This window comes from Periophthalmus magnuspinnatus, chromosome 9 (assembly GCF_009829125.3).
Source record: "Periophthalmus magnuspinnatus isolate fPerMag1 chromosome 9, fPerMag1.2.pri, whole genome shotgun sequence".
Lineage (NCBI taxonomy): Eukaryota > Metazoa > Chordata > Actinopteri > Gobiiformes > Gobiidae > Periophthalmus > Periophthalmus magnuspinnatus.
Genome location: NC_047134.1, coordinates 29,207,215 through 29,225,812, shown reverse-complemented (window position 1 = coordinate 29,225,812; position 18,598 = coordinate 29,207,215). Strand labels below are relative to the sequence as shown.

Sequence of the window (18,598 nt, the reverse complement as noted above, 5' to 3'; positions counted from 1 at the left end):
GCAGGGGTGCCCCAGGGCGAGGGCAGCGAGGTCTCCTGACTCAGACAGGGAGGGAGCTGCTCTGTGCGACTATGGCACCAGGGGGCAGCATACACAAACACGCATACAGACAGGTCAAAACATTGAAGAGGAAGAAAAAGAGGAAGAGCAGAGAGGTTAGTGACACGCAGACTGGCCAAACCTGAGCTCCACTTGGGGCACCTCACGTTTGATCACTTGCTTCATCAACTCAGAATTATGAAAAATTAGGACTGTTGCCAAAGTGATTAACAATTTCAATAAACGAAATATATCTTTTGAATGGGAAATCCTAAACATTCATGTTCTTTAATTTGAAGATGACATAACTTTAGTTGTGGAGCAGAGGCTTTGTGCCAGTCTTTGTTTCATGTGGACAGGCTCAGTAATTACACTGTGTGCAGCTGAGGAGGCAAGTGGTGTAAATGGGTCGCACACTGTGGACAGAAACCAGTGCAGAAAGAGAAAAAGAACAGAGGAAGCAGCCCCTGGTGCAGCTGACCTCAGCACAGACACATACTCCCCAAGTTCCATTTCATCTCTACTAACCACCAGAGGGTGGTGCTGAAAGCACTGAATGACGGAGTCATCTGGGATTCAGAGAGCCATGGTTACATTCGTAACTCAGTTTATACACATCACAACACTCGCACAATGGCTGTAGTGGTCTGGTCTGAAAATAAGTAATAAATAATACCAGTAAAACTCTGATACATAGGGAAACTGGCTCATTTCTCAGTCAGGGCTGATGGAATACTCTGTCAGGAACACCTAGCTGGAGGACTGACCCTGTGTGCATGTCTGAGCTTAGTGTAGGCACCTGTCGAAGGAGTCGGTGGCCATCTTGTAGAGGTAAATGAAGAGCTTGCTGCAGTGTTTGAGGGTGGGGCAGACACTGTCCCCACCACCCGTGGGCCCTAGCTCCTCCTCCAGCAACCTCTGGAAGGGCTGGGCATTGGACGGGAACACCCCAGTGGCCCCCAGCTTCTTCACATCCGAGAAACAGCCTAGGAGCCTGGAGCACACACAAGAGTCAACTGTCAACTAAAGTGTGATGTAAAACAGAACTTGCATATGTAATTGCCACCATGTACACCACAAGTCAAACATTTTTACACACTTTTTCAGTTATGTTTCTTCTTTACTTCCAAGATTATTTACATTATACACTGAAAACATCAAAATTATGAATGGACACATGTGAAATGTATGTTGTAGAATAAATTGGAGTGGCCCGAGAGTTGTAGAGAAGAGACGTGAAGCTGGAGAAGTTTATTTACCCCAGTACAGGACCCAACACCCAGAGACTTGAATCCTCAACACTTTGTGGTAATGTTGTCCATTCCAGTCTAATACAGTCCAGTCTGGCTATGCTTCTGTTGTAGGGAGTATTACACTTCAAATGATGCAGGCCAAGATAACAGGGACTGAGCAGTGAGAGCTGTTATGCCCATAGTACAGCACAGAAATGGAATTTCTCTAACAATATAGAAAACCAAAAATAACTAACGTTTAGTTTTAGATGTTTTTTTAATAGCCACGTTTGAGCACTACTACTGACTCTTGACCCCGACAAGGAACGGTGGTCAAGTGAAAACCATTTCAGCAAAATTCATCAATAAGTTCACTGAAAGAAGGCCAAGGGTTTGTAGAGCTGTTAACAAGCCAAAACGTAGCTTCTTTAAGGATGTGAATACCCATTTAACTTTTTTTTTTCCTCCATCTTATCTTGTGTCATTCATTTGATGCCTTCAGTAACTATTTAAAATGTAGAGAGCAGTAAACATAGAAAAAAGAACTGAGTGAGAAGGTGTGTCCAAACTCTTGACTTGTAGTGTGTATCCCAAATGCCCTACCTGACAGCATCGGCCAGCTTCTCATACTGTATCTCAGTCCTGAAGAAGTGGGAGTTGGCGGGCTCGTAGCGCATGGCGGCAGTCAGCGTACAGAACACCGTGTGCAGCAGCTCAAACACCTGGTTCTGGTTGGCACGCTCCCAGCCGTGGCAGGGTGGCTGGCACAGGCACCGCTCCATGGCGACCAGTAGAGAGGTGACGTAAACGAAGCCACCCACCTTTCGGAACACTGTGCGGGTGCGGTGGCTCTCACGCAGCACCAGGAGCAGGGCCTGAATAGCAGAGGGACAGTTAGGTTAGGGGCACAAGGTGTATGGTCTACTGTGTGGAAAGCTCATGTCATTGACCATTGTAAATCTGAGAATTTGCACTGATTATTTAAAGGCTCTGCACCTGATTTTAAACCATTCAGGAACATGTTTTAATTTGAACTTTAAAGTTTTTTTTAGTTATTCCTGAAAATGCACTATGACTGAGAATCTAGTGTCTGGGATGGTGTCAGGCAGTTGTTATCCATAATTCTTAGTAACAATGTGCCTGAATGGTTGAAAAAATGTCACCCTGCGAGTAGCTTCCGTATTAGTTAGTATACAGCAAAATGCTTGGTGAAATGCTTAGATTATATTTTACAGTCTCAATGTACTTCTTATTTAGCTTCTTCTTACAATACGATGTATGATGTAAAGAGCATTTATTTTGACTAGTTAAAATCTCATATAGGTCCTTTAATTGGCTGAATAGCTTCAGTACATTACAGTCCCGGGACAGAACACAAGGGTTCTCCAAACAAAGCACTATCTTGGTTGGAAAATGTGTGTGTGCATATGTGTGTGTACCCGCAGGATGTCGGTCTTGAGCTGCAGTTCACTGGAGGGGGCTGAGTGCATGAGGCCTAGCAGAGTGCCCATGTCGTCGTCTCCACTGGGTGACAGCACCAGCTGCTGGATGATGAGCAGAGCGTGCTCCCTGCACTGACGGTACTTCACTATGTTATGGACACAGCGCGCACCACCAAACTCTCTGAACAAAGCTGTGGACACACAAAGATATCAGCACAGCGTGGACAGTCTGAGCCTGAGCAGATACTCTAAGCTACTCTAAAGCCCTCTGAGGCACTTTGAGGGTAGAGAGGGACCTGCGTTGGTGTTGGAGCCCTGCAGCAGTACGGTCAATGTCTCCATGACGAGCCAGGCCAGCTGTTTCTGCTCCTCCAGCACATCAGGTCTCTTACCATCGCCTGTGAACACAAGAGCCATGTTATTGTGTACTCACATATATCTCTATCAGAGGCAATGTACTTGCCCCTGCTCATGGCTGTTAGCGGGCTTGGCTTCGGACTTGGCTTCAGGCTGATCTCGGGGATGAGCTCCGGGCTGAGCTCCGGGCTCCTTCAATAGAGCGGTGTACTTACCCTGCTCGTGGCTGTTAGCGGGCTGAGCTCCGGGCTGGGATCCAGGCTGAGTTCCCGGCTGAGCTCCAGGCTCTTTCAGCAGGGCAGCATACTTGTGTAGTAGGTTGACAAGCACTTCGAGGAGCCCCACCTCCCGCAGCACGTCGCTGAACACAGGGTCGTGGCGTGCTAGTTTGAGCAGTGTGCGCACGGCCGTCACACTGCAGCAGTGAGACGAGCTGGACTTGAGAAGGACACTGACACTGAAGAGCTCTTTACAGGGCACATAGTTCAGGCTGAACACCACAAACTCCAGCAGTTCAAAGTACTTGGCCTGGGCCTCAGGCAGCTTAACCACACGCTCTGCCAGCTGTGAAAGTGTGTGCTGAGACTCCAGGATAAAGTAGTTGGATGGCTCAGCCGCATAGATGTTTCCGATGGCGTCCAGCAGCATGCAGGCCAGGCGGCTACTCTTAGCACGGAGGAAAGCATTCTGCAGCACAGAGAAAGCCTGGATATTCCGCACTGTGTGGCCTGCAGAACAAGGAGGAGGTGTGAAAAAAACTACTAATGTGATGTGACAGATTTCCAACCTTTTTTACCTTCGAAGGTCAAAACTCAAAGTAGTGCTTTGGATGTGAAGGGATAATATGCAAATTGACCTATGATTATAACTGAGCAGACCTTAGCATCCCTTGCCCTCCATCTTACTTTGATGGAGTGAAATAGGCAAGAAGCTTTCAGCTACTGAATCAGAAGTTAGGCTGCACGGTTTTGGAAAACAAATTGAGAGTTGTTTGACAAGTATTGCAATTGTGATGATTAGATCTGCGATATATATTTTGAAAGTACAATTCTGTTTAGAGTGCACATTGTAACCTTTGAGAGAAGACTGACAAACTAATACAAGAATCCCATGCACTTCAGGACATGTTTGTTGAGGTCTAAACTACTACTAGGTACAACAAGATTTTTCTATAATAAATTGATATTTTGTTCTTTGCAAAAGACATTCTATTCTTCTCAGGGAGCAGAACCACACCTTTGCCTGAGGGCTGAGGCAGGACAAAACCTGGCAGCAGGAAAGGTGCCCCAGTGGTCAGCCCCGCGGGCTTCAGCTCACTCACTCCGTACGTGCACAGGCAGGTCACCAGGTTCACCAGGTCCTTCAGAGCATCCTTACACTCGTCCTCCTTAGTTTGCTCCAGCCTGGGGACGGAGAAACATCATTACAGATCACTTTGCTGAAATTCATTGTTATAGTGCAGCAATAGCTAAAAAATAGAGAGAACTACATATAAAATGATCTTTTGCTCTGTTTCTGTGCAGACTACATGATAAAATACCTGTTATTAAAGAGGGGGTATTTTACGTCTATGGGGTAATAACTGCCATCACATTTCACTAATGATCTACTGCACATTGCAGGATTGTAAAGCTGTAGTGTATTGTTTTGCATCATGTTTTTGTATATTTGTGGAGAGAGAAAGAAAGCAACAAAAATTCGGTTTTGCGTAACACCCACTCTTTAAGCACTTTTAAATCTTAATTCTTTGGAATATGAAAGAACCAAAGGCTTGCCAAGGAATTTTAAAAGGAAAAAGTACCATCCTCATAATTTTGTCAGCCACCAAAGATTGCAACAAATATTGTACCATGATATACATATTAGTGGCCATAGACTGTATATATAAGTGGACATAGCTAACCCGCTAGCTGCCATGTTCCAAAAAGGAAGACATGGGTGCAAATTGGCTCCATCAACTCTGGCTCCAAGTCACTTTCTGTTGAAAAAACCCCCTCTCTCTGTAATCGCTGCTGTGAGACTCATCATTCTGACCTTAGAATGTTTGTATTATTCTGCTCTATGTGATGCTAATGTTTCATTTTGCCATTTTGTCCATAAAGATATGAACATTCATAACAGACCAATCACGTACCTTGTTTCCCAGCTCACAAGAGTCAATTTTGTGTAACAGAGGATCTATAAACTATAAGGATTCTGCAATTTGCTGATGTCTTTGAACACCAGTCTATGGTGTGTGTGCTGAAGCCCCACCTGAGCAGCAGGTCACACAGGAAGGTGTAGCCCTGGCACATGCGGAAGTCGTCCAGCAGAGTCTGGGACACGTCACTGGAGTCTTTGAGGAAACAGGAGAGGCCTGCAAACATCTCCACGATCTCCACTGGGGAGAGGTCATCAGACTGCTGCATGTTCTGCACACACGTAGACAGGCACTCCTTCTCTGCAGAGGGCAACAGACAAGCAGAAGAACGTGAGAAATGAAGATAATACATAAGGGCTTGTCTCTATTCTGTGAGGAGCACCAACACCTTCTATGCCCTCCACACTGTTAACAAGATTTGGAGTTAGTTTTTAAATTTAAAACACACAGCGACTGGGCAGGGCCAAAAAATCTATTGACCAATACAGACACTGGCGAATGAGTATCGATATTGGCTCATACCGATACTGGAACCGATATATCACCCCTCTCTTTTTTAGTTAGTTACTATAAAAAAGTAACACATACAGTAAACATAAATAAATGTCTTATACGTCTGTGCATGCAGCACAGACTGATGTGTGGACTGTATGTGAACAGTGTGTGTGGAGACGTACCGTGGATATACTTGACAACGTTGACGCTGAGGCCATGTCGGGAGATGGTGGTTAGCACCTCCCCTGCACTCCTCCTCCAGGGCAGGTTGTGAGGGGGGCACCAGGAGGTGATGGCACTGAACAGCAGCTGCAGATCGTCCTTTTGAGCCAGTTCCTCGGCCGGGGACACAAATGTGCACAGCTTCACCAGGATCTGACATCACACAAATGTTACATGTGGTATTAAAGTTCCTATATGATGCATAATGACTGTTGTGAAGTTTAAGTTTCGTTTCACTTACACATTTTTGAGTAATGCTTTATTATTAGTCTGTCTACATCTTCAAAGCTCAAAATGCTCTGTTGTGATGTCATGAAGCGATAATTTGCAGCTACCTTTTACCTTTTGTTCAGTAAAGATTGGCATTTTCAGGACTGAAATTATCGAAATTATTCTAGTGAAGGTATATAAGGTTTAAAAACACAGTGAAGCGCTTTCTGTATTACCCCATGTCATCATAAGGAGGAACAGAGCGTTTTTAGTTTGAGAGAAGAACACAGCCTAAATATGAAGGATTTGTGTGTTAAACATGTGTAAATGAAACAAAACACAACTCCAGGTATGTTTGTGATGACGAAACAGCATAATAACACAGATCAGAAAATAGCATAATATGAGCCCTTTAAGTAACAATAAAAACACAGATTTTTTTAACAAGACATGAGCCTCTACTCCATACCTGGACAAACACTTTCTGGAGTAGGACTCTGCGGTCAGCCAGAGGCAGCTCAGAGTGGGTCTGGCTGTGGCCCTGTCCGGGGGTCTTGTCTTGGGGTGGGGGTGGAGGAGGGGGCTGAGGGGTAGAGCCCACTGGAGCCTCCACCATGTTGGGCAGGTCGAAGAACAGGTACAGGCATTTGACCAGGGTGGATGGCACAGACATGGTCGTCATGCAGTCCACAGTTTTCTATGAAAGAAGAAACACAATGAAGACTAGATGAGGACCAGATTTTCAAACCATGATGGAGGAGGTGGGAAGACTAAACTTTTTCCTGGCTCTCACAAATCCTTAGACACATCACAGGTGTTATGTACAGACATTTTGCAGAGCTATGTCAGGTGATGAAGCAAATTCCAAAATGTGAGGTTTTTGTTGCAGATTTGCGACAAAAATAATGCTTTTCAAAATATACAGATAGTTTTGATTTTGATAGTGTTGCTTTTACAATATTTTATAAATAGATTTAAGAAAAACATTGGAAAATCCAGCTAAGTGTGGGCCCCTGCATGTGTGGTAGGTGACAGAGTAAAGCTGCCTGGTCCCGGTGCTACTATGAGGTGAAGCAGACAGCTGATCACCATGTGCTTCAAGAATGACCAGAGGAATGTACGTTCAAAAGATGTCTGAAAAAAACACTGTCTTAAATCATTATATACCAGACTACAGTCAGCCAGAACTGTAAAGGATCTGAGAAATGTTAGTGTTTCAGCAGAGCTATGCATGTGAGTAAAGTGACCAGCGGACTGTCCAAGCTTAGGACAACTACAGTGGACAGTGGAGTTCTGTAACTTTGGTATTAAGACAGAACATCCACTTCAATGAGGGCAGGATACATTCTGCATTGTTCTTATGTAGCACAGGACTGATTCAAAAAAATAAATCTGCATTTAACGATTTGACATAAAATATATTATACAAAACTATAAACAACACAAACTCTTGTAAAATCTTGTCCTTTTACGTGTTCATGACAAGGCTTTTAAAATTATGCCAAAGAAAAAAACTAATGATTTTACATTTTATACTAGCAAGCAAATGGCTTCACAGATTTAGCATGTTCCCCTGTTACCGTATGACATGTCATATAACAAACCTAGAAACCTAGACCTCAAATGTTAACAATTTGAAGCTTTACATATTCTTAAGTAGAAACGTTGTGGCTCTGGATGCACGTTACATCACTGGTAAAAAGTGTGTACCTGTCCAGAGGAGGCGAGCAGGTTGATGGTGGTCAGGAGCATCCAGCCCCGACTGGCCTCTTCACTCTGATTCACCTCCAGGAACTGCACGATGGCCCGGCTGGCGGCCTCTGCAGGGTAGGAACAGAACAGCGGACAGTGAATATGCTGGCAGTGGTCAGGGTGTTTCTGGATCAGCATAGACTAGCAGTGTCAGGTCAGGCCTATCACAGTAATTACTATATATACCTGTCATTCAATATATGAAAGCTGGAACAATGTTTTTGGGCTTAATATTTATCGTGTGTACATTTTCTTTGCAGTAGTGGTGAGAATTGTGTTATTTTACTTATAATACAATAACATTTGACCAGTAGAGGGTTGAATAAGTAACTCCTAGGGGTAATTATTGCTTAACTCTGTTGTTCATTTGCTACAGCTCAGGCCTTTTAATGATACTGTCCATAAAAATTGTTTACTGGGACTACCCTGCTTTGTGTCAGTGGCAAAAAAATGTTCTAATATTATCATTTATCACTGTAGAAATATATCATGCTTCAAAATGAGCTTTTGTGACAGGGCTATGGTGAGGGGGATTCTGTTAGGAGTAGGGTCTGACCTGTGGACTTATTGGAAGCTCTGCGGCGGATCTCAGTCACCATGAGTCTGGACACCTGTGTGGTGAACTGCAGTAGGTCTGAGAACTTATCCGTCATGCTGCTGGGTGGAGCGTTCCCAAAAACCTGCATGAACAAAGGCTCGTCACTCAAGACGTAAGGAGACAGAGACACTAGGGCTGCAGATGACTAAAGACATGCCCTGCTATTCAATTAGGTGACTAAAAAAGGGGCGTGGCAAAAGTTCTCAAAACTATTACATATCTTTATGTATCCGACCTAAACTGCACTCACAAGACTACACCTGCAGGCGGAGTTCATGCAAAAACAACAATTTATGCAGAATACTAGGAAACAATGTATTTATATAAAGACAGATTAAACTTGTGAATCATGAGTTTAATCTGCCTTTTTATATATAAATACCAAAAAATACCAAATCTTCAGTTAACTCACTCCCTTCTACTTTTTGCTGTTGTCCCAAATAAATTCTTATAATTTAAATCAAATGATTAGTCAAGTACTACAAACTTTGGCTGACTAAGACACCATCAACCAACTATTCAATAAGACACAATTTTAACAATTCTTTTAAATACAATGAACCATTTCAATCATAAACAATACACAATAGAATACATAGTCAATCCTTCATACAATGCCACATACACAAAGCCAAATCCCTTAATTATAAACAGAACAGAACAAAATGATTATCCACAGTCTTAAAATATTTCCAGCATAAAATCCATCAAAACTGTGTACATTTCAAGAAACCCGGTTTTAAGTCATAGCTTCAACAATAAGGGCTACAACTAACCACTGTCTTAGTATTTTACAAGTCAGCGAGTATGTTTTTGATGAGTCGACTAGTCAAAAAATGTCAGTGTACAACTGAAATAATTCTTTAAATATATTATGAACCAAACAAAGGCTGAAATAAGGCGACTGAAGGATTCTGAAGAGAGAATAATTACGAAGAATGTATATTATTGATGAAAATGAGAAATATATTAACAATGTATAAAATAATGATCTTTGTGTGTGTTTGTTTTAGAATAGATAGATAGATTAGATAGATTAGATAGATTAGATAGATTAGATAGATTAGATAGATTAGATAGATAGATAGATAGATAGATAGATAGATAGATAGATAGATAGATAGATAGATAGATACTTTATTAATCCCCAGCCAGGGAAATTCAGCTAACTATTACGATTACCAAAATACAACATCATCATTGTATCCCCATCGATAATCCAGGTCCAATTCTTATACAGAAAGAGTTCTTTTCACTAGACAATCATATAATATTTTTGATGTTTGAGTTAGCAGATATAAACACTATAGAACCTTCTGAAATGTGCATTTTTGTGTGTTGGGGCTAAAACAGCTTAAAAATAGAAACAGGACATTGACTTCCTGTTCCAAACGGGTTATGTGACACTTTTGAACATCCAATATATGACTTGGAGATTTTCTTAATTGAGATAATTGTAAACAGGACAATACAGGATTATTCAAACATGAACGATAAGAGAAGGAACACTGTTATAACATCGATAAAGCTCATCAATTATATGTCTCCTAGGACTTGAACAGTTTGTTTTGTCAGTTTGTTTTGAAAAGATCAGTTACTAAAGCCACACCTTCTACAGACAAATACCTTTGGATAACAACAAACATGTTAAAAGGACAGGAGATTTTGATTTTAAATTTCATAAACATGATCGAACGATGTCCCAAGATACGAGGTAAACATGTTCAGATCAAATATAGCTCTTAATGATAACAATTGTAATATGTGATTTATTCTTAATTACAGAAACACTGTACATGATGGCCAAGTTATTTACGTTATCATTTAGTGTTTTGGTTCTCAAGAGGATTATGCAATCAGAAAGCAGAATGAGCCTCACACGAGTCTTTCTTTTGGGTTATCAGTTTCAATGGTGAAATCCAGTTTGAACTCTGTCTGATCTGAATCATCACAACCTAAATCTCAGCATGGCCTGTCCATATACTGAAAATAAGAAAAACTTGTATGTGTCCTCTATCTGGAGGTTAAGGAACTGGTAACCCAGGTTCAGTTGTGATTTTAGTTCCTTTTTTAGAACACTATGAGCACAGGAAACATATAGTTCCTTCAAGTATAGCTGAGCTGTTTGCACTGAGAGTGGAGTCTAATTACTCTGCTTCTGCAAACATTATACTGAGAAGCTAGTTATAACCACTCAAGTCAAGTTGCCTTAGTTGCATTGTGACTAACCCGGTTGAAGACGGGCAGCATCATGTAGAGCTTCTCCTCCTGCTCCTTCTGGGTCATGTGACGTGGGGGGTGGCATAGCTCGGAGAAGAGGCGGCGCAGGTGCATGAGGCCCAGTGCGTTGTCCTGTGGGCTGCAGTCGTCCTGCCGGGGCCTGCCCATCATCCGCTTCACCATGTTCATCCTGACGGCCCACCTGCATACACACGTTTATACACACACGATTAAACATGCGGTTACATGAGTGGTTATATGCGCAGTTACACACAGATCACACACACATGATCACTCATAATGCACAACTATTGGTCAATCAGTCTTCCCACAACCCTACAAGAGCAGCACTGAGGTCCTTCCACTAAACGGTAGTCACAAACCAAATTGTTGTCAGGCATTGGGTGATGAAATATTGGTAAAAGCTCTATGTATCTGACCCAAACTGCACTCACTAAGTAATAGTATTATATAGTAAATTTAGTGCATTTTATAAATACCAAATCTTCAGCTAACTCACTTCTCCTTTCTGCTGCTGTCCCGTGCTGTCCTTATAATCTAAGAAGGAAATGATTAGTACTGACACTAATTTTGGTGGACAAAGACTCCACTGACCATTTAATCAACTAAAATACTTTAGGCCTACAGCTCTACTGTATTTTGATACTAAGGAATATACTCAATACCAATATATACCACAATGATAATTAAAAGCACTCTTTATTTAGACAATAGAATGTGATTTTCAACATTAAATTGTACAACTTTCTTTTATATTCCCATGTGGCCTTACATCTGTGTAAGCCCTCAGTCGTCGTCCAGGAAGGTTCCATAGTGGTCCGTGGGCATATACTAGTCTATGTGGTCTTATACAGCACGAGGACATTCAGGAAAGCTATTCAGGAAAGGTAGATTTCTGCCCTATGAATCTACTCAAATGAGTATCTAGTTTAAATACGAGGTTTAGTATCGATTAGTATCTGATCTGAAATCATTTGACAACCCTAGTCACATCACAGGGAAAGTTGTGTTGAGGCCTAGACTTTTACACAAGAGCCTCCAGCTGACGATGGAGACCGTTGCTATGGACACTCCACATAGTAACCACCAGGCTGTGCCCTCCCAGGACAGTCACACCATACTGTGCCTCTGCCCAGGGAAGCTCTCTGCCAGTCACAACAGCTACAGGGAATCTGGGTTAGAATGATGAAGAGAGGTCAGCTGTCTTTAGTTTAATTGTCTATATAGTGTGAAACAGAGAAGACGCATTTACTTTACTCTAGAGGTGTGAGATATTAAAAAATGAATTGGTGAACGATTTGGGAAAAATATCTTAAACAAGTGTTACAATTGTAATTAGATTATTAATTTATGTTTTAATAATAGGATTCAGCTCAAAGTGCACATTTTAAATTATTTCAGAAGAATTCACAAAAAGATTGGAATATGAGGCGACAGTGGCTCAGTGGTTAGAGTGTTGGTCCCCTAACCCGAAGGTCGGAGGATCGCTCGGACCAAGTTCTGTGGTTGTGTCCTTAGGTAAGACACTTCACCCACATTGCCTAGTATGAAAGTGGTGGTTGGCACGATGCCGATGGCGCAGATTGGCAGCCTCGCTTCCGTCAGTCTGCCCCAGGGCAGCTGTGTATATAGTAGCTTACCATCACCAAGTGTGGAAATGAATAAATAATGACTATAGTGTAGCGCTTTGAGAGGCTTTGACAATCCTGTAAAGTGTAAGCCATTATTATTATTATTATGAACTGACAAACCAACACAAGAATCACATTTCAGAACATGTTTGTACAGATCTAAACTACAGGGTTAGCTGTTTTCATGCAGCATAAGAATTGTGCTGTTTGTAGACTAAATTATGTTAAATTGCTAATTATTTACATATTTATTTGAACTTTGTTGCATTTACTGAACACAAATAATATGATCATGAAGTGAAACTTAAGTGAAGGTATCTATGGCAGTATCCTAAACATATTCTAATAGAGAGATGGTGAGCCTATAATAAAAAGTGTTCTGTTGAAGTATTCATTTGTAAACCATCCTAGAGCATTTTTAGAGCCCTAGTGTGGTACTACCACATCATTTATATAATCCATAAATGCAATCGCACTTTAACCAATTTAAATACATTAAAATACATATGTCTATAATATTCAGAATTTTCGGAGGGACTCCCTCTTGACAATTAGAAAAGTATTCTTGCCTATTTGTTGTGGCTATTGGTGTTGTCAGCCTCTGTACGTGCCTTTGCACTTCCCTGTCTGATGTTTCTGATATGACAGATGTATTTAGTGCAAATAATGGCAGTTGTGGGCATCATGTTGTGGAATATTAATAATCAATAGCCCGAGTGACACTGAACCAATGAGGACCTCCAAGCCAAGTTTTGCTTCGGGCTCCCTGAAGCGTCAATCCGGCTCTGGATCTGTACAAACATGTTCTGATATGTGAATCTTGAATTAGTTTGTCAGTTCATATTTCAGTCTTTTTGTGAGATTCTCCTAAAAACGTTCAAAATCTTAAACTAATCTCAAATCTTGTCAGAATAAGAACAATGCAATTACCATAGATAATTTTCCCAAATTTTCAAAAATTACATATTTGGAAAATAGTAAATGGAAGAATAAATGTTGAAATGTGTACGAAAAAATAGTGAATAATTATATAAATGTGTAGCTTAATACATGCATGCATTCATTCTTAAATAGCTAAAATATGCTTGTTTTTACATTTCTGTATACATTTATTAGTTTCTACATTTATTTATTTGTACATTTATTTCCAAATATATATATTTTTACTCTTTATTTATACATTTATTTGTTAATTCACTTATGTACTTCTTATTTTTGACTTTTTAAAACTAATTTATACACTTTCACTTTTATTTATTTATTTATATGTCGATTTATTTTTCCAATATTTATTCTTGTGTTATGTGTTGTTCTTGTGTTATGTCATTTTTGGTCCTCCATACAGCACTAATGAGTCTATTATTATTTGGGTCATGTCTTGTCTTGAAACTTGGGAAGCAGGTCCTGGTGCTTCCTGGTCTAATAACACCTTCGGCAGTTCCGCCTTTTTACAAGTCAGACAATGAGCCGTATTCTTCCTCCATGTGAACTGGTGCTTTTGGAGGCTGGAGGCTGGACTCTGCTCTATGGAGGACTCTCAGAAGATCCCAAACAAAACCAGTCTCAGGTCAAACTCCCCAGATCAAAACTATGTTATTGACAAAACTAAGCTTCTACTGTAGGTTTTCATGTTTTTCTAATTATGACTTGGTTTGGTGGGATAGCACTTGTGGTAAATATTTATCATAGTTTTACTTCTGATGTTTGTGAAAAACAAAACAAAAATAATTCCTCTGCCTCCATCATCAACAATGAAACTTCCATAAAAAATGCTAGAGCAATTTACACACAACGAAGCGATTTTTTCTGACAGTTTAAACCTTCATTTAACAAAATAAAGGGGTTGTCATTTATTTTTATGAGTTTAATCATAACTATGTAATTTAGATTAGTTAGTTGCTAGGTAACACTAATGTCTGCTGCCCACACGTTTTTTTTTTCCCCATTATGTATGTTGGACTAATGAAAAACAATTAAAAACATCTGCCAATTAAAAACAGGGCCTCCTCTTGCTCGTTTCCATGGAAATCTTTGGCTATAATCTTCTACAGTATGACATAAAACGTCTCCATCTCGATGGAGAGTGTTCTGAAGCATGGTTTTAACTTTTCTGCACTTTAACAGTCAAACATATGCATTGTACATTTGTTTGCCATTACTGTCATTGAATTTAGATATGTCCAAAATAGACAAAATATTGCGTGCAACAGAGCAGACCTCAGTAATTCAACCCACTGTGCAAAAAAAAAAGGTCAACAGAATGGTCATGTTTTTGGTTTTATTTGCTGATTAAATGTCTCATGGTTGAAAATAGAAACAGACGCAATAATGCTATTCAGTTATAATTCAATTATTATCATATGAGGAGCATGTGTACAACATAATCTCAAGCTCCAGGACAATGGGCTGTAACAGTGGACTGTGCTGCCTCTTTACAAAGACTGCAGTTATTATTTTAGTGGTGATAATTTCTATTGTAAACTGAGACTTTTTCAATACATTTTTAACCAAATAAGGATTGACATCTGGTGACTGAAGAGTATTTTGGATGCAAATCTGAAATAGTTTACTCTTCTTTGACATTTTGACTTAAAACAGAATTATTATACAAAATTGACTTTTTAACCATGTTATAGTTGTTTCCACTCATCGTTTATTCACCCGAAGTTGTATTTACTCAGCCAAAGTTGTATTTGGAATTATATGAAATTGCTTAATTTTGAATTAAAGACGTTTGAGCAATCTTTAATTGCTTAATTTCAAGACGTCATTTTGCGGATCAATCCCTGTTTTCCCATCACAGGTGCATACCCAGTCCTCTGTACTTATGCCATTCTCTAATTTTATTTTTTTTAATTAGGAATACACGTAGCATTTGGTAGCGTCACATAATCATTTTGCTACAAATGAAAAAGATCAGCTACTTGCTAGTGTGAGCCGCACATATCCATAGGAAGTGCCAACAGCTACACGGCTCTTTGTTGTGATGATGTTTGCGGCACATTCAGCTCCCATTGGGCACCGAACACGGAAGTCAGCAGACTTGTTTCTTTTATTAAGTCATTTTATATTAACATAGTAGTTTAAAACGTCCAAACTATAACATAATGATCCACAGGTGTCATAGATTATAACTATACAGTAGACAGAAGCTTTAACAATGTTAAAATTTAAATACACTTTGTGGCAAATATTAATCTGATATCATCAACCACCAATCTTGCTCTAATCTGCTTCAACACTACCGGGGGAACTTAAGTCTTGAATGGTCTTTTCCTACGTCCAAAAAAAGAGAGGAGCTGTGCCCTATGTTACAGCAGAGGTCACATTGTCTGTCTGAGCCACACTGAAACACAGGACTAAGCTAAAAGCACACAGCCACTTCCCTTCAGGGGCTTCCAGTTAGAATTAGGAAATCACTCTTGAATCTCCAGACTAGAATTGTCAAAAGTGTCAAAAATCAGACACTAATCAATACTTTATCTAGTATCGAAACTAGATACAAATTTTAGCAGATATCAATACTAAAAAAGTCACATTCATTGGACAGAAATGAACCTTTCCTGAATAGCTTTAGAATGATCTTAAGCTGTATCAGAGCAGGTATAAGACACATAGACTAGTATATTTGCATTGACAACTATGGAACGTACCAAATTTACATAAATGTTTGATGCTAGCAGTGTGACTCTGAAGTGCTGTATGTTTGCAAAGTTTTCTCCCTGACAAAACCCACAATGTCGATGAAATGCTCTTCACCAACAAAGGCACTTTTGCTCACACCCAAAAGGCCAAGGAAGACGCTAACCATCACAGAAAAAGTTGGACTTCTAGACATGCTGAGGAAAGGTAAAAGTAGAATTGTGAAATACACGTGAGTTACTATTAATCATTTCTTATGTGTCCAACCTCATAGGTTGATCATTAAAATTAAATTACCTACAGTATTTCTAAAAGCTGTCATTTTACTTACAGTAGTTTTTATTTGCAGTACAGTAAAGCATTTGGTTTTGTTTGTTATGAATACTGTGCTTATTTTATTTTAAATCTACAAAGGTTTGAACTTTGAGTGTTTAAAGAGAGAAATGTGAGAAAATGTTAATGTCTGTCAGAGAAAAGTGTATAAAGTGTGTGGAGAGGGGTTTTATAGCTTTAAAATATATATAATAATTGTAAAGCTTTCTACTTCACAGACTTCAACTATTGTGGGTTATTTTTGGAGCATAACCCCCGTGATAAACAAGGGAACACTGTACTACAGTTTAATGTTGACAATCACATTCTATTGTCTAAAGAAGGAGTGTTTTTTTGTAATAATCATCGTGGTATCAGAATCAGTATTGAGTCTATTCCTTAATATCAAAATCGGGTTTGAAATTTTTGTTTTTAGTATGTATGACAACACTACTCCAGATTGAAAGCACCACCCCTGAAAGACCACCCTCACCCAGTCCTCTCAGGATAACACCACCCTATAGCCCAGTCTTGTCAGGGTAACACCACCCTATAGCCCAGCCCTGTCAGGGTAACACCACCCTATAGCCCAGTCCTGTCAGGGTAACACCACCCTATAGCCCAGTCCTGTCAGGGTAACACCACCCTATAGCCCAGCCCTGTAAGGGTAACACCACACTATAGCCCAGTCCTGTCAGGGTAACGCCACCCTATAGCCCAGTCCTGTCAGGGTAACGCCACCCTATAGCCCAGTCCTGTCAGGGTAACACCACCCTATAGCCCAGTCCTGTCAGGGTAACACCACCCTATAGCCCAGTCCTCTTAGGATAACACCACTCTATGGCCCAGTCCTCTTAGGATAACAGGGGTCCTGGGTCTAAATGTGCATGTAATGGGGCACTTTCGTGGGTCTAGTCCATGTGATGATACGGTGTGGTCCTCTGGTAGTCACTGCTGCAGAGTCACATTTTTCAATAATAATCCAAACCTAGACTACATATTTAAATATCCTGAATCAAAGGTCCAGGACACTTTTTTGGACCAAGTAACCCTCTCCCAATCTGACCGTGTCTACCCCCAGTCTCTTGGCACGGAGCCCCGTGTGGAAGAGGCCCGGGCCTGCAGTTCGGTGCCAGCTCACAGGGAGGATGCTCCAGACCTTGAGCGCAGACAGCAAGGGCCAGAGCGGATCTGGGGCCCGTCAGACCCACACTCCGGTCCGGAGCAGACCTGCGGGTGTGACTGGATCACAGCGCATTAGACACGGGTGACTAAGCAAAGGTGCATCATCAGAGTCTGTTATCAGCAGGGCACCGCTCACCCTGCCCCGGTGCCAGGTCTGAATCACAGGACAGACAAATCATTAAGTGTTTCGTGCTCAGAATACAGCCCCAGCACCGTTGTATGACAACTGGTTAGCCCCCGCTAGCCCGTACGCCCAGCTGATCCCAACAACAACTGTCAGGCTAAAAGTGGCGCTCCTCAGGAGCTCGGCCCTGCGCTCACTGTGCCTCAGCCCCGAGGATGAGCACACGGTGAGTTTACGTGTGCCCGCCACGGGTGACATTGTAAAGGCTCGTAGCTGCGCTGAGGCGACAGAACCGTGAGCAAAGATGCGCATTCCTGGTGCTAGCCCTGCTAGGCGCTAGCTGCACACAGCGTCACTCACCAGTGTGCGGTCACAGCAGACGGTTGTGGTTCGGGGGACAGTATGACGCTCCGGAGGGTAACACGAGTCGATGCGAGGCACTGTGAGAATATCCATATGTCACCACCAAATCTGCAGTCCCCTCGCGTCCACTGCCCGTTTTTCTGGGTCTATGCCGGTGGCCATTTTTCCTCTACATCCGAACGTAACGCAGGGCCGCTGTGGAGCTGCCTCCCTTCCATACAGTCTGTGCTCCCTCCGCACACTGCACTGCTCCCGGGACAGCGCTGCCACCTGCCGGACACCCGCAGGACAGCCCTGTGTTTGGACCGTGGGTTTGGGTCGTGTGTCATACGTCCGTATTACAAATACAGTATAAGCGTAGAATGAAAGCATGAAATGGTCCCAAGATATTTTTAAAAGCACCCCATAGAGAGAAGAGTCCTGTCCAGATGGGGTCTAACTGGAAGAGTTAATCATTCAAGCCTGTACCTGGTTTAATTTAGTCTTGTCAAGATAAATGCTCTTTTCACCATGCTTTCTACGGTAAAAGTTGCCAAATAAGAAAACTGTTGAGACTGTAAAATATAATCTATTCATTTGACATATTTTTTCTTGAGTAATAAACAGCCTAATG

General features: G+C 41.3%; 1 protein-coding gene across 2 annotated transcripts in view; it reads right to left on the bottom strand.

The window, feature by feature from the left end:
- Window positions 1-18,215, bottom strand: part of wdfy3 (WD repeat and FYVE domain containing 3) — a 61,432-nt gene extending 43,217 nt beyond the window's left edge. For both annotated transcript variants that reach the window (XM_055223969.1, XM_055223970.1), the window contains exons 1-13: window positions 17,983-18,215; window positions 10,717-10,909; window positions 8,446-8,569; window positions 7,848-7,957; window positions 6,607-6,834; window positions 5,888-6,080; window positions 5,324-5,510; window positions 4,307-4,473; window positions 3,286-3,798; window positions 3,010-3,111; window positions 2,711-2,904; window positions 1,875-2,146; window positions 839-1,033 (exon numbers count right to left, since the gene is read on the bottom strand). In XM_055223969.1, coding sequence (XP_055079944.1) covers window positions 839-1,033; window positions 1,875-2,146; window positions 2,711-2,904; window positions 3,010-3,111; window positions 3,286-3,798; window positions 4,307-4,473; window positions 5,324-5,510; window positions 5,888-6,080; window positions 6,607-6,834; window positions 7,848-7,957; window positions 8,446-8,569; window positions 10,717-10,896 — 2,465 coding nt within the window. In that variant the 5' untranslated portion in view covers window positions 10,897-10,909; window positions 17,983-18,215. The remainder of the gene's footprint in view (window positions 1-838; window positions 1,034-1,874; window positions 2,147-2,710; window positions 2,905-3,009; window positions 3,112-3,285; window positions 3,799-4,306; window positions 4,474-5,323; window positions 5,511-5,887; window positions 6,081-6,606; window positions 6,835-7,847; window positions 7,958-8,445; window positions 8,570-10,716; window positions 10,910-17,982) is intronic.
- Window positions 18,216-18,598: the final 383 nt, after the last annotated feature.